The sequence below is a fragment of the Petaurus breviceps genome, unplaced genomic scaffold, assembly GCF_028583685.1.
Source record: "Petaurus breviceps papuanus isolate PSGF00001 unplaced genomic scaffold, PetGlider_PUasm1.0 688, whole genome shotgun sequence".
Lineage (NCBI taxonomy): Eukaryota > Metazoa > Chordata > Mammalia > Diprotodontia > Petauridae > Petaurus > Petaurus breviceps.
This window is the reverse complement of record NW_027186457.1, coordinates 20,387,897-20,400,838: the sequence shown is the minus strand read 5'-3', so window position 1 is coordinate 20,400,838 and position 12,942 is coordinate 20,387,897. Positions and strand designations below refer to the sequence as shown.

Here is a 12,942-nt window from a genome sequence, read left to right as displayed (position 1 = left end):
ACTGAAAACCTTTGGATGCTATTTGCAGAGTTGTTGTATTATAGTGGAAAGGGTGTTGGATTTCACAGTGGAGGACCTAGGTTTAAATTGTGGCTCTGCTATTTCTGCATGACTTTGGCCAAGTAATTTAGCTTCTCTGGGTCTCAGTTTTCTCATCTGTGCAATGAAGGAGTTGGATTGGATGACCACCAAGATGCCTGTCAACTATAAAGTCTATGACCCTATGCTTTCACTGGCTCCCTATTACCTATCTCTTAGAGATACATAGCAGCTCTTTTTCGTGGTAGCAATGAATTGGAAATTGAGTGGATGCTGAACAATTGAGGGGACCAGTTGAACAAGCTGTGATATATGATTGTGATGGAATGTTATTGTCTTAGAAATGATGAAGGCTTTAGAAAAATGTACAAAGACTTTCATGAATTGCTCTAAAGTGAAATGAGCAGAACCAGGAGATGATTGTATATGGCAACAGCAATATTGTACAATAATCAACTGTGAAAGAATTGGCTACTCTGGACAAGTCAATTCAATGATCCAAGTCAATTCCAAAGGATTCATGATGAAAAAATACTATTCACCTCTGGAGAGAATTTATGAACTCTGAGTGCAAATTGAAACATAGTTTGCTCATTTTATTTTCCTTTCTTTGAAATGTAGACAATATGGACATATGTTTTATATGGTTTCACATGCATAATTGATATATCATATTGCTTGCCTTCTTGGTGGGTAGGTGAGAGAGAGAATTTGGAATTCAAAATTCAAAAAGGAGTGTTAAAATAAATAATAAAAATTGGAAATATGAAAAACGAATCTCTGGACTTCTGGTTCTCTCTCTCTCTCTCTCTTTCTCTCTCTCTGTCTCTCTCTCTTTTCCTCTCTGTCTGTCTTCTCTCTCTCCATCTCTTTCTCTCTCTGCCTACCTGTCTGTCTGTCTGTCTGTCTGTCTCAGTCTCTGTCTCTCTGGGAGACCTTGATAGAGTAGATAGAAAGTATTACACCTGATTCCAGGAAGACCTGGCTTAAAATGTGCCTCTTACACTAGTAGGACCTCTCTGAGCATCAGGCAGCTCCCTAAGACTTACTACTAGCAGAAGGGTTGTGATCTGAACATGTGAAGGGAGCTCCTACATTGATGAAAACCCATCTCTTGAGCTATGTACCCATCTTTCTGCATATGGGAAAAGAAAAGGCATTTATTAAGCATTCCCTATATACCACTCATTGTGCTAAGCACTTTACAAATATTATCTAATTTGATTCTCTCAGCGGCCCTTTGAGGTAGGTGCTATGGGTCTGTATTTGTGATGGGATAAAGTGTCTAGAAATTGAAATGAAGTTATAAAGTAAATTTTCATTGAATTCAAGGTATCTAATCTAGTTAATTTATGTTAAAAACTTAATAGGAAGGGGCAGCTAGGTGGCACAGTGAATAGAGCACTGGCCCTGGAATCAGTAGGACCTGAGTTCAAATCTGGACTCAGACACTTAACACACTAGCTGTGTGACCTTGGGCAAGTCACTTGACCCCAGTTGCCTTCCCAAAAAATGCTAAAAAAAGAACCTACTTAATAGGAGATTTTTTGGGGGGTGAGTAAGGTGAGGAGGTAAGGGTGTGTATGTGAATTTTTCAGATTGTCGCTTCTATTCCATACTTCACTCTGCCCATTTAGGCAGGATGGAAACATACATACTTGACTTGTTTTTTAATAAAAAGGGTCTGCACTCTTAGCCGAGTGAGACATCACGAGATGGCTAATCTGGAAAGATATGCAGGCTACGTAGTTAAGCTCCTTCCCATAAACTGAGGCCCAGACATGAAGTGATTTGCCCAAGGTCACACCAGACCTGGGATCATACTCAGGTCCCCCGACTCAAAGGTCGGTACTCTTGGTGCCACACCAGGCTGAGGACCAGGTGATAGCTAGAATAATATCTCAGGACGATGGTCTCCTGATGGCAATGACATTCTCCTTGCCACCTCTCTCCTGGTGGAGATTCTGAGCAGGATTGTGACACTGTAAGTCTGTGTGTAATTGGGAAGGACCTCAAAAGCTGTGGATGTATTTCAACCCCTTTGTTTTGCAGATAAGAACCTGGAGCCTCACACCCCCCCCCCCCCCCCCAATGAGACTTGATCAAATTCATAGAAGAAGTAAGCTTCACTATCTGATTCCAGATCCGATGTTTAGGGATCATCAGCATGGCTAACATACTTGCCAAGACTGCAAATATCACCTCATTTTATCCTCACAACAACTCTGGCTATTATCATCCCCATTTTACAGATAAGGAAACTGAGGCAGACAGAGGTTAAGTGACATGCTCAGGGTCACACAGTTAATGTTTGCGGTCAAATTTGAACTCAGATCTTCCTGACTTCAGGCCTGGAATTCTATCCTCAGTGCCACCTTATTGACCATGAATCATGCATATAGCTGGAAAAAATAATTGAATTTGTCTCTTTGACTGTCATAAGGTCATTCGATATGAATGTTTTTGTGATATTTTGCTTCTTACTGTGATAGCTAGGTGTACATAGGAAGCTAGGTGGCATTGTGGATGGAGAGCTGGACCTGGAGTCAGAAAAGTTTGAGCTCAAATCTGCTTCAGACACTTGCCAGCTTGTGACCTGGGCAAACAGCCTCAGTTTCCTCATCTGCAAAATAAAGATAATAAATATCTACTCCACGGGATTGCTGTGAGGATCATTTGAAATGCCTTAATGTGATCTATTATTTACCTTTCCCACATAGGCTCATCATTCAATTCAACAGACATTTATTAAGCTCCTACTGACTACAGTGTTAGAAGATGGATCTCCTTAAAGCTCTTAATAAGGTTTCACTGAATTGTCCTTTTTGTTTTATTACTATTAAGGATAGCTATTTCCTTATTACCTTTCATTAATGAATCCCTAATCTATTTACTAATTTTAACTAATGCACCAAGGGAAGAGAGGTTAAGTGGCTATTCAGAAACCCAAAGAAGGCAAGAGAAGGAATTAAAGTATTAAGCTCCTGCCTCTAAACTCGGGTTTCTTGCCCCATCTCACAGGGCTAAGTGTCCATGTCTGGTCTCAGCTCTTAATGAGAAAGGGGGTGGAATTTGTGTGTGCCCGTTTATTTGTGTTTTCTGGTCCTTGTTTTTAACTTTGTAAAAATGTCATCGTGGGAAGAAGAACACATTCCATTTTAAGAAGAGAAAGCTCTCTTTGTAATTTAATTTTCAGGAAATGGAAAAATAGAACAGGATAAGCAGATGCTTTGTAACTAAATCGTGCGTTTGCCCTAATGAGGGATGTCCAATTAAGTAATTGTGTCGAATATGTCCCTTAATATGTTTCTAGAGATCCAGGTGCCCAGGTCCACCCAGATGTTTCTGTTCTCATTTCGCCACAGAATCATAAGTGACATCTACTTACAGGAGTGTTTAATATGCAAATATAATTACGTACACAGTGAGGCACATATGGACAAGATTTCAGGATCAGCCTTCAAAGCAAGAGCTATCATTTTGCACGTTTACATTTCAGGAAGAAGAAAAAACAGGATCATAAATTCAGAGCTGTAAGAGACCCTCAGAGTCCATCCAATCCAGCTCCCTCATCATTCAGATGAAGAAATTGAGATCCAGGGAAGCCATCCCTTGTTTAAGATTGAAGAGGCAGTGTCAAAGGTAGGATTTGAATCCACTTCTTCTGTCTCCAAAGTCAATGTTCTTTCCACTTTACCAGACTGCCTTATCTCAAAAAATTCAGCACCTAATTTTGGCCATTTTTAAGACAACTTGCCCCAAGGTATCTCATTAAGTGAGTAGTTATTTTTTACAAGATCTGACACTTGTTGGATGGACATCCTGTGTCTAGATTTGCAGGAAGGCATGGACAAGAGATGTCAACATGGTCAGGCATGTATAAATTGAGCAATTAGCTGGTGAAATGAATAATGCATAATATCTATACTCAGGAAAACCCAAGTTCAAATCCAGCCTTTCATATTTACTAGTTGTGTGACTTTGAGCAAATCTGTCTGCCTCAATTTCCTTATCTGTAAAATGGGGATCATAATGATAGTACCTATTTCACAGAGTTATTGTGAGGAAAAATAGATGATATCTGTAAGTGCTTTGTAAACTTCACAGAGTGATATGTAAATACTATTATTATTATTAATCTTTATCCTTGAGTAGACTACTAATATTAATGAGATTGCAGATCCATTGGCCATTATTTAATACTTAAATTCTGGGTGGTGATAGCAAAGAAAGAAAGCTCAATAAGAATTAAAATAAAAGTCTTTACCCAGGTTTCCTGCTTGTATGTTTGAGTAACTATTGTGCTTAAAACCTACGTAGCAGTCCTGAATCAAAGGGAAGCCCTGACATGAATTTCCTGATGAAATTAATTGCCAGTGTAGAGAGCCTGACTAATCAAGACTTCAAGGTCCACCATGTTTTCCGTCTTTGGTAATTCTAGACAGAAACCCTTTTCCTTGACCAATCTAACCCATCTAAGTAACTTCAATTCACTTGAATTCAATGAATTTTTAATAGGCAACAAATGCATTGAACTGCTTTAGACAGCACTAAGATAATGACAAAGCAAAATTGATCCACAGAGGTCAAGTTTGCCCCAATTTCACATAGATAATAAATCAGTGAACAAAAGCTTTGAACAAGGTTCCCTGATGCCAAATCCAGCACTGTGCCAACCTCTCCACTATGTACTTGCTTCTTTTTGCTACCTACTAGTCATTGGTTCATATATTAGCAATCTTGGGTCATTCTTGCATCAAGTTAACTCTTAATTTATATCATTTAAAATTAAATTGTTATTGTTAAGATTATTATAAACACAACTAATTTGATCAGCTTATTAGAAGATGAGAGTTGTCACTTGGGAACTAAGAAAAAATAGTATGTTGCTATCATCAAGTTTTAACCTAGTTAGAATGACTGCTAGTCAATGTATGTTCTTGGGTAGTTTTGGACTATCTTATTGATCTCAGAAATTAAGTAAAACTTACTCATGTTGCATTTCATTTTTCTCCAGAACAGACTGAATATATTGTAACTGATCTTCGCCAATATGGAAGTCCACATCCATTTTAGGTATGACATCATGAGCAGAACTGGGGTGCCAGAAGTCGAGCTGCAAAGAAAAACCCACTTTGTCATAATGTACTATTAAGGGTGGGAGTTTTAACCCGAGGGGAAGAAACACTTCATTGTGACTGCTTGAGGGCCTTGGGTTAATGAGTGGAGAATCAGGGAATGTGTTGATTCTAGCCATTGTTAGGATAAGTATGAATGGATTTCCGTGTTATTCGTTTGGCAATTGATGTGACTTACAAAAATAGATGAAATGGGTGACTTGGGCTTTTCTGTTTTGTGAAACTTCCAGGGGGAGGGGTCATTAGAAATTCCATAAAGTTTTATATTACCTACCTCTTAGGGTTTCTATGAGCCTCCAATGAGATAATATATGTAGGGAGTTTTGAGGGTTTTAAAGTGCTCTATAAATTTGGGATAGAATTCTAATTTTGCAGACTTTAATTTTTAATTTTTCTAATTTTAGCTTCTTCTGTTGGAAATGAGTGGTGATCTTGTAATTTATAATCTTCTGGGTATGTGCGAGGTGTGAGAGGGTGACTAAGTTTTTCACTGTCACACAGCTAGTATATGTCAGAGGCAGGATTTGAACCTAGGTCTTTATGACTCCAAAGCTGATCCCCCATCCACTACTCTATGCTGTTAATCTGTCACATAAATATCCCTTATGATGATGACGATGGTGATGGTGATGACATTGTTGCTTTTGTTGTCCTTATCATCATTACTTTTTCTTCGATAGGAAGATAAGGGGACTGAAGGCCATACCACATGAAGTTTGGTCAAAGTAATTGATGTGGATGAAATGAAAAACAGACACTTAATACCTGTGATCATTTTTAGGAAGATGGTTAGGCCAGTCATGTCTTTATTCCTTTCTAGGCTACATCCCTGACTCTCTTGGACTTTCTCTACAATGCCCAAGCTCACTGGGTACCTTTACCTCCCCATATTCCCTCTTTAGCTTCCTTTAATGCATCATTTTTCCCATTAGAATGTAAGCTACAGGAGGGTAAGGACTGTCTTTCTTTCTGTTTATATTTGTGTTTTCAGTGCTTAGCACAGTGCCTGGAACATAATAAGCACTTGATAAATGCTTTCTTGACTTGATTTGACTCGATCCTGGACAGGCCACAGTAGCTGTTTGCCTCAGTTTCCCTATAATAATAGAACCTACATCTCTGGTTTATTTGATTATAAAATGAAATATTTTTAAAAGTGCCTTGCAAACCTTAAAGCGTTATATAAATGTTGTTGTTATTATGCAAGCCTTGGAGGAGTGAGAGCAGGTGTTGCCAGCTTACATGGTATGATTTCAGGAAGTCTCTGAAAAGCAGTCCTTTTGCCTGTAATTGTCATTCCAGAACTGATGTTCGTAAAATATAGATTTCACCATGTCACCCTCAGAGCAAAAATTCTTTAATAGACCCTTATTTTCTTTTACAATACAGAATCCTCAGTACTCCATAATCTAGCATCCATCTGCCTTCCCAGTTTTATTAAGCCCCTTAACATATTCCTCAGTCCAGTCAAAATGGTTGATTAGCCATTCTCTGTACAGGCAGATTCCATCTCCTCCCTCCCTGAATCTGCCCAGGTGGTCCCCCCTGAGCAGAATGCATTCTTCTCTAAGTCTCCTCTGATATTCTCTATGCCTTCCTTCAGAGCATGACTCAGAGGCTATCTCTTTCTACAAAGACTTTTCCTGATCCTGCCACCCCAGGTAGTAGCCCCCTTTCTCATTTGGAATGTAAATAATATCAGTATTGATTTACACATGTCCTTGAAGACAGCATTGTGTAATGGCCAGAGCACTGAATCGTAGGATCTGAGTTAAAATCTCAGCTCTGTTGCTTACTGCCTGTGTGATCCTGGGCTAGTCATTTCCCTCATCAGTTTCCTCACCAGGAAAGTAACAGGATTGAACACAGAAGACTGCTAAGGTCCCTTTCAGTTCTATAGCTATACTTCTAGGTTGTGTTCCTTCCAGGAGATTGTCAGTGTCCTTAGGGCCAGGACTGTACTGACTCTTGGTTTTTGAGTTTATAACCCCAGGGTCTGCCGCAACCACCCCGTAGACTGAAAGGCTTAATCAATATTGAACTGAATTTTTTCCTAATGACTGAATTCCTCTGATTCCTAAAAGTCTGACTATGTCAGAATCCCCTTTTAGAATGCTGATGCATTTTTTGGGGGGAGGTTTATTGCATCCTAAATCCACAGCAGCCCAGTCATAATTTAATTGTTAGTTAACTCTGGGATTGACAACAAGCCTGGAGAAAGAATGGGCCAGAAGAATGACTGGGAAGAGTGGGGCAATGGAACAGTCCAGGGAGGATCCAGAAGGTAGGAAAGGATGCTGACAAAGGAAGAGGGAGAACATGGACAGAGACTGTTGTCTGCTTCATAATTCTGCCTCCTGCCTGCCTGAGGCAATAACTGTTTAGGTAAATGAATAACCATGGTAATATTGGACAGAGAGGCATAGGACCTGATTTTGTTAGCATAGGGAGCTCTGTATCAATGCAGACTGCTACCTTCTTGGAGACTTAACCTGGAGTACTCTGAGAGGTTAATTGACTTGTTCAGGGTCACACAACCAGTATGTATCAGAGACTGACTTGAAGTGAGATATTCTGTGCTTGAAGATCAGCTTTCTAAGACCACCAAGAAGACCACCAAACCATGCTGCCTCTGCCTTGACAGGGAGCTTTAAAGTTTCCTTTAAATCAATCCCACCACAACCCTGGGAGGCAGGGCAGTACTAAAAGACTGAAGGTATGATTGTTCCCATTTTACACATGAGTAAACTGAGGCTCAGGGAATGTTAAATGACTCCCCAGATGGTCATGCAGTTAATAAAACAGATGTATTTTGTGGGAAACCATCCCCAGTCATATTAAAACAAACAGTTTGACTCCTGGCAAAAGAAAACTTTTAAGAGTAAAGAAATTAAAGTTAAAAAAAAAAAGTCTTACCAGATTAGTGTCAGCCAAGTCCTTTAGGACGCTCACTTGTTTTTCATCCTGGGGCCTCACCCTCAATACCTTCTCCCTTTTAAGAACATAAAGATAAGTGATGAGCCCCCACTGAGTCACTGCTTGTCATATTGAGCAGTGGATGATGAGCCCAGGGCCCGGGAGATTTACCTGTCGAAGCGGCGTATGGTTGGGATGGCAAGAGCATAGGCAATCAGTGCCAGAGGAAGCATAAGCTTCATGGTTCTTCTTTGCCCTTTGGACATGCCCTCTAGGGCTTATATATCTCTCGTCTAATCTCAGAGCAGCAACTGACTTCCTCTTCTCTGAAGTCCTATGGGCTGCTGACATTTTGTGCCTTGCTAATCATTTATTCAATCTTATTGAGAACCATGAAGGCAACAAAAGATGGAGACTGATAAATAGAATTTAACTCTCTTATGCTATGTTTGTTCAATAATAATTCTAAGGGGGGCGGCTAGGTAGCACAGTGAATAGAGCACGGGCCCTGGAGTCAGGAGGACCTGAGTTCAAATCCAGCCTCAGACACTTAACACTTACTAGCCATGTGACCTTGGGTAAGTCACTTAACCCAAACTGCCCTGCACTCCCCCCTCCAAAAAGCATAATAATAATAACAATAATAATAATAATAATTATAAGGTACTTGAGCATGAGCTGTAGAAAGTGGAATGGATGGAGGAATTGTGTAATTTAGGGACTGACATGGATCAGGCTGTTGGGTCTGAGAGCCTTCTTGGAGAGTGCTTGTTAAGATCCTTCAGTTGTTTCAGGACAGGGATATGCTGATGAATGTTTAATAACTGGCTCTCTAGAAAGGTTTAATCTGCATTACTAACATTTTCTTCATCACTTTCTTAAGCATAGACAATCAAGAAGAAGGAGGAGGAGGAGGAGGAGGAATCAAGTCCTGATTTGTAGCATTTATGATTTCTGAGGCATGAAAGCTCACATTGAGAATTTAACACCCAGCTCTTTGTCAGAACTGCACACCACTTCCAGATTCTAGTTTTGCAACTCGATTGCCAATTCTTTTTCTTCGTTATTGTCAATGGTGTCCCTGATGTGATAATAATGATGGTTGGCATTGCTGTACTGCACTTGGAGGTTTGCAAAGCACTTTACATATATCGTCTCATTTGATCCTTACAACAACTCTGTGTGACAGATGCTATTATTATCCCCTTTTTTCAGGAGAGGAAACTGAGGCTGAGAAGTCTCTGTCTCTATGTATACATACATACATCTACATACATGTAGTGTGTGCATATGTGTGTATATGTATGTATGTTTATATATGTATATGTTAAGTTACCTATCTAAATACACACATACACTAACAGACCAACTTCATGCCCTCGTTATAAACGTGTTTTGAGTGTAGAATGTGCCTTGGGGCTATCACTTCAAGTATCTCTCATAGGTTGCACGGGAGCGTGGATACAATTTTTCTAAGTACAGGTGTACTGTGTGGGCTCACAACCCACCACCAGAGTACTTACTTTTAGTAGTTGGCCAGGAGATGCAATAACCTTAAGGAGGGAAAAGGGAGGGGAACAAACATCTGTTAAATCCTCGTCTGTGCCGGGTGCTTGGCAAATCTCTGATTGGATGCTGGCAATAACTTTGTGAGGCAGGCACTGTGCTTATCCCTATTTCATCTTTGAGGAAACTGAGGCAGACAGGGGGGTTAAATAACCTGCCCAGGGTTGTACAGATAGTGCTTGAGACAGGATTTGAATTCAGGTGTTCCTGACTCCAGGCTCAACATTCTATCCTCTGCACCACTTAGGTACCTCTAAAAACAAAAATAATGTATTTTCTCCATAAATCTGGGGCGCACTCTACCACACTACACGCAGCATCAGTGGGAGCCATGGGCACATGCTGAGGGCGCTCATGGAGCCAAGGCAATTCACACTTGTGGCACGGCAGGGCCCCAATAACCATCTCCTTGTGTTGTCCTCATGCAGCACCCCGTGTGTAGGTCACTACTCCTGTGAGCCTCTTCTCTCCACAGCCCAACTCTAGCCAGCCCAGGATGGCTCTTTTCTGGGCTCACTGAGATTGTACTTCTCCAGGCCTCATCCTGGGCCTCTTCTCTGCTGGGTGCCCTGTGTCTCTTGAGGAACTGTGCTGCAAGACAGCCGGTGGGAGAGGAGGGGAAACGAATGTTTCCCTTCCCCTACTTCCCATCCCTCAGGCAAGAGAGAATTCTCCCTCAAGGGTTGAGTTCTTTTCTATAACTCACTCTCTTCCCTGTTGTCAGATACCCAGTCCTCAGTGCTCTTGCCTCAGTTTACTTCCTAAAGTGTCTCACTTTTTTTTTCTTTTTGAAGCAATCTATGTTACATGGCTTGTCCCGAGACACCCAGCTAGTATGTGTCTGAGGCTGGATTTGAATTCATGCCTCCTGACTACAGGGCTGGTGCTTTATCCATTGTGCTACCTAGCTGCCCCCGTGTCTCCCTTTTTAAATGCCACTGGGAATGTAACCGATCCTTGGTCAACCAATGGTCCAATGCCCTCTATTCATATCAATTTTGCTACAAGAACTTCTTCACAGTTGGTAGAGAAGTTTATGTGGTGTTTTTTTATCTCACAGAAATTACCTGATATCCATATTGCTTTAGGGCTCCATTTAAGACCAAAGCACCTCTTTGTGCCTGTTATCTTCTGTGAGTTCATCTCCTAGACTGAGGGGAAATCAATTGATCAGGGGTGTCCCCTCAAACTCCTCCTCTTCTCTCCATTGAATTTTGGTGGATCTATAGTATTCTGGAGTTTAATGCAATCAGCATTCAACAATCAACAAAATCATTCAGAAATAGGAGTATCTGTAAGACCTTGCCATGTACAAGGAATTTCTTTTTTATTCAGACTCTGCATAGGACATGTTCTATGATAGTGATCCACACATTTGGAGAACAAGCAATTCTTTTCTCTTTTTATTCTTGGTCTTATTTGGTATTGTAAGTCAGAGGATCAATAGGTACAACCCTTTTGGCAAGAAATTGGGAATTATACAAAGAAATATCCTTTGATTCATAGACTCCATTACTGGGTTTATGCTTTGTGGAGGCCATGGGCAAGAAGAAAGTCTCCCCATGCACCAACATGGCTATAGCAGTACATTTTGTGAAAGTGAAGACTGGAAACCAAATAGATACCTATCATCTGGGGAATGGCTAAACAATTTGTGCTTGAATGTACTAGAATGTTGATATGCTGGAAGAAATCATATGCATGATGAATACCGAGAAGCATGGAAGATTGACATGAACTGATGCAAAGTGAAATTAGTAGAACCAAGAAAACCCAGCATACACAAGGTCTACAACAATGTAAATGGAAAGAACAACCACATACACACACAAATCAAAATAAATGTTATGGAATTATAAAGAACAAATAGAAGAGATGTGAGAAGATACTTACACTCTACCCCTTTACAGAGGTAAGGGGTCCAAAAGTGTTGAATATCACACATATTTTCAAAAGCTTTTGGTGTATTGATTATATTGATTTTTTCTTTTTTCCTTTAAAAAATCTTTATAAAAATACTATGTGTTACATGGAGTGACTCCCTGAGAGAGGGAGGTGGAGGAAAATATTAATGAAAGCTTATTTAAAAAGAAAAGTCAGATCATTGAGCCAAGTTATTTCTATGGTTGATTCTATCAAGGAATCTTAGATGTTCTTAAAATGTGCTCAAGAGACCTTCGGTTGGAGGAGAGCTTATGAGGTTGTATCTCACTTTACTGAATTAAATACTTTTATAAAAGCATTGATCTATATACAACTCATATAATTTTGAATGTATATATTGACATATATCTGTGTGAAGCTGCTTGGGGATTCAGAATTATAGAGAACACATTTAAAAAAATTATTGCTGTTTTATTGAGTTTATGTGGTGTTTTTTTATCTCACAGAAATTACCTGATATCCATATTTCCTCCCTCATTGAGTCCTCTCCTGTAACAAGGAAAAATAGCGGAAAAGATGAACACAAGTGACAGCACAAACAACATGCCACATGAAGAGGAGGGAAGCATGTTTTCTAGTTTCTTCTCTGGGCTGTGCTCTCGACTCTGGGGACTTCTCTTTCATTTTCTCCTCACCCTGGAAAACTCCTCGCCTCTGTGGCTTCTCTGGCCTCTGCTGAGGAATCTCTATTTTGATAAAATGCCCAGCCCAGTCTAATGCTTACTCCACTTCTCTTCTAGCTCAGCTCCTGGCTCTGGAATTCTTCCTTCCTGATCTCTCCCCTTCTCATCTCCCTTTTCTGTCTTCCCCTATTAGGATGTAAGCTCCCTGTGGGCAGGAATTAACTTTCTTTTGGCTTATATGTGCATTTATCATGTTTAGCACCAGGCATGGAATGTACAGTAAATGCTTAATAAACTTATGTTGTTTTGACCTGGGAACAAGACTGGTTATTGTAATTAATTACTCAGGGCACCTTTAGGTGCTCTTTCTGTTTTCATTATTTTAGTTATAATATATATATATATCTCCTAGAACTGCTTTTTAAAGAAATTGTTATTTATGTAATCTTTCAGTTAATGCAACATTTCAATTTATAAAGAAGAACAAAAAGGGGCTTGTATATGAAACTGTGAACTTCTGTTATGTATAGCTTTCTTTAAAATTGCTATTTATCTTTCTGAACTTCTTTTTATTTTTCATCTGTTATTAGTTTTTTCCCCTCCCTTTTCTCCCTTTCGCCTTCTTTCCTTCCTTTCTTCTCTCCCTACTTTCCTTTCTTCCTACCTTTCTTACTTACCTCATTCCTTCCTTCCTTCCATCATTATCTTCTAACTCT

General features: G+C 39.9%; 1 protein-coding gene and 1 long non-coding RNA gene across 3 annotated transcripts in view; one reads left to right on the top strand and one right to left on the bottom strand.

Annotated features, from left to right (window-relative positions):
- CPA3 (carboxypeptidase A3) overlaps positions 1 to 8,400 on the bottom strand; it is a 33,906-nt gene extending 25,506 nt beyond the window's left edge. Inside the window, exons 1-3 of the mRNA XM_069104722.1 lie at positions 8,265 to 8,400; positions 8,094 to 8,169; positions 5,031 to 5,155 (exon numbers count right to left, since the gene is read on the bottom strand). Of these exons, the coding sequence (XP_068960823.1) occupies positions 5,031 to 5,155; positions 8,094 to 8,169; positions 8,265 to 8,359 (296 nt within the window). The 5' untranslated portion in view covers positions 8,360 to 8,400. The remainder of the gene's footprint in view (positions 1 to 5,030; positions 5,156 to 8,093; positions 8,170 to 8,264) is intronic.
- The window catches only part of LOC138174410 (uncharacterized), a 138,110-nt gene extending 125,563 nt beyond the window's left edge, over positions 1 to 12,547 (top strand). The window contains exons 2-4 of one of the 2 annotated variants that reach the window (XR_011171709.1): positions 3,539 to 3,681; positions 5,057 to 5,115; positions 12,050 to 12,547. This is a non-coding gene — a long non-coding RNA (uncharacterized lncRNA). Of the gene's footprint in view, positions 1 to 3,538; positions 3,682 to 5,056; positions 5,116 to 8,976; positions 12,000 to 12,049 lie in introns of those variants that run through there. The other variant, XR_011171710.1, reaches the window with a different exon arrangement.
- Positions 12,548 to 12,942: the final 395 nt, after the last annotated feature.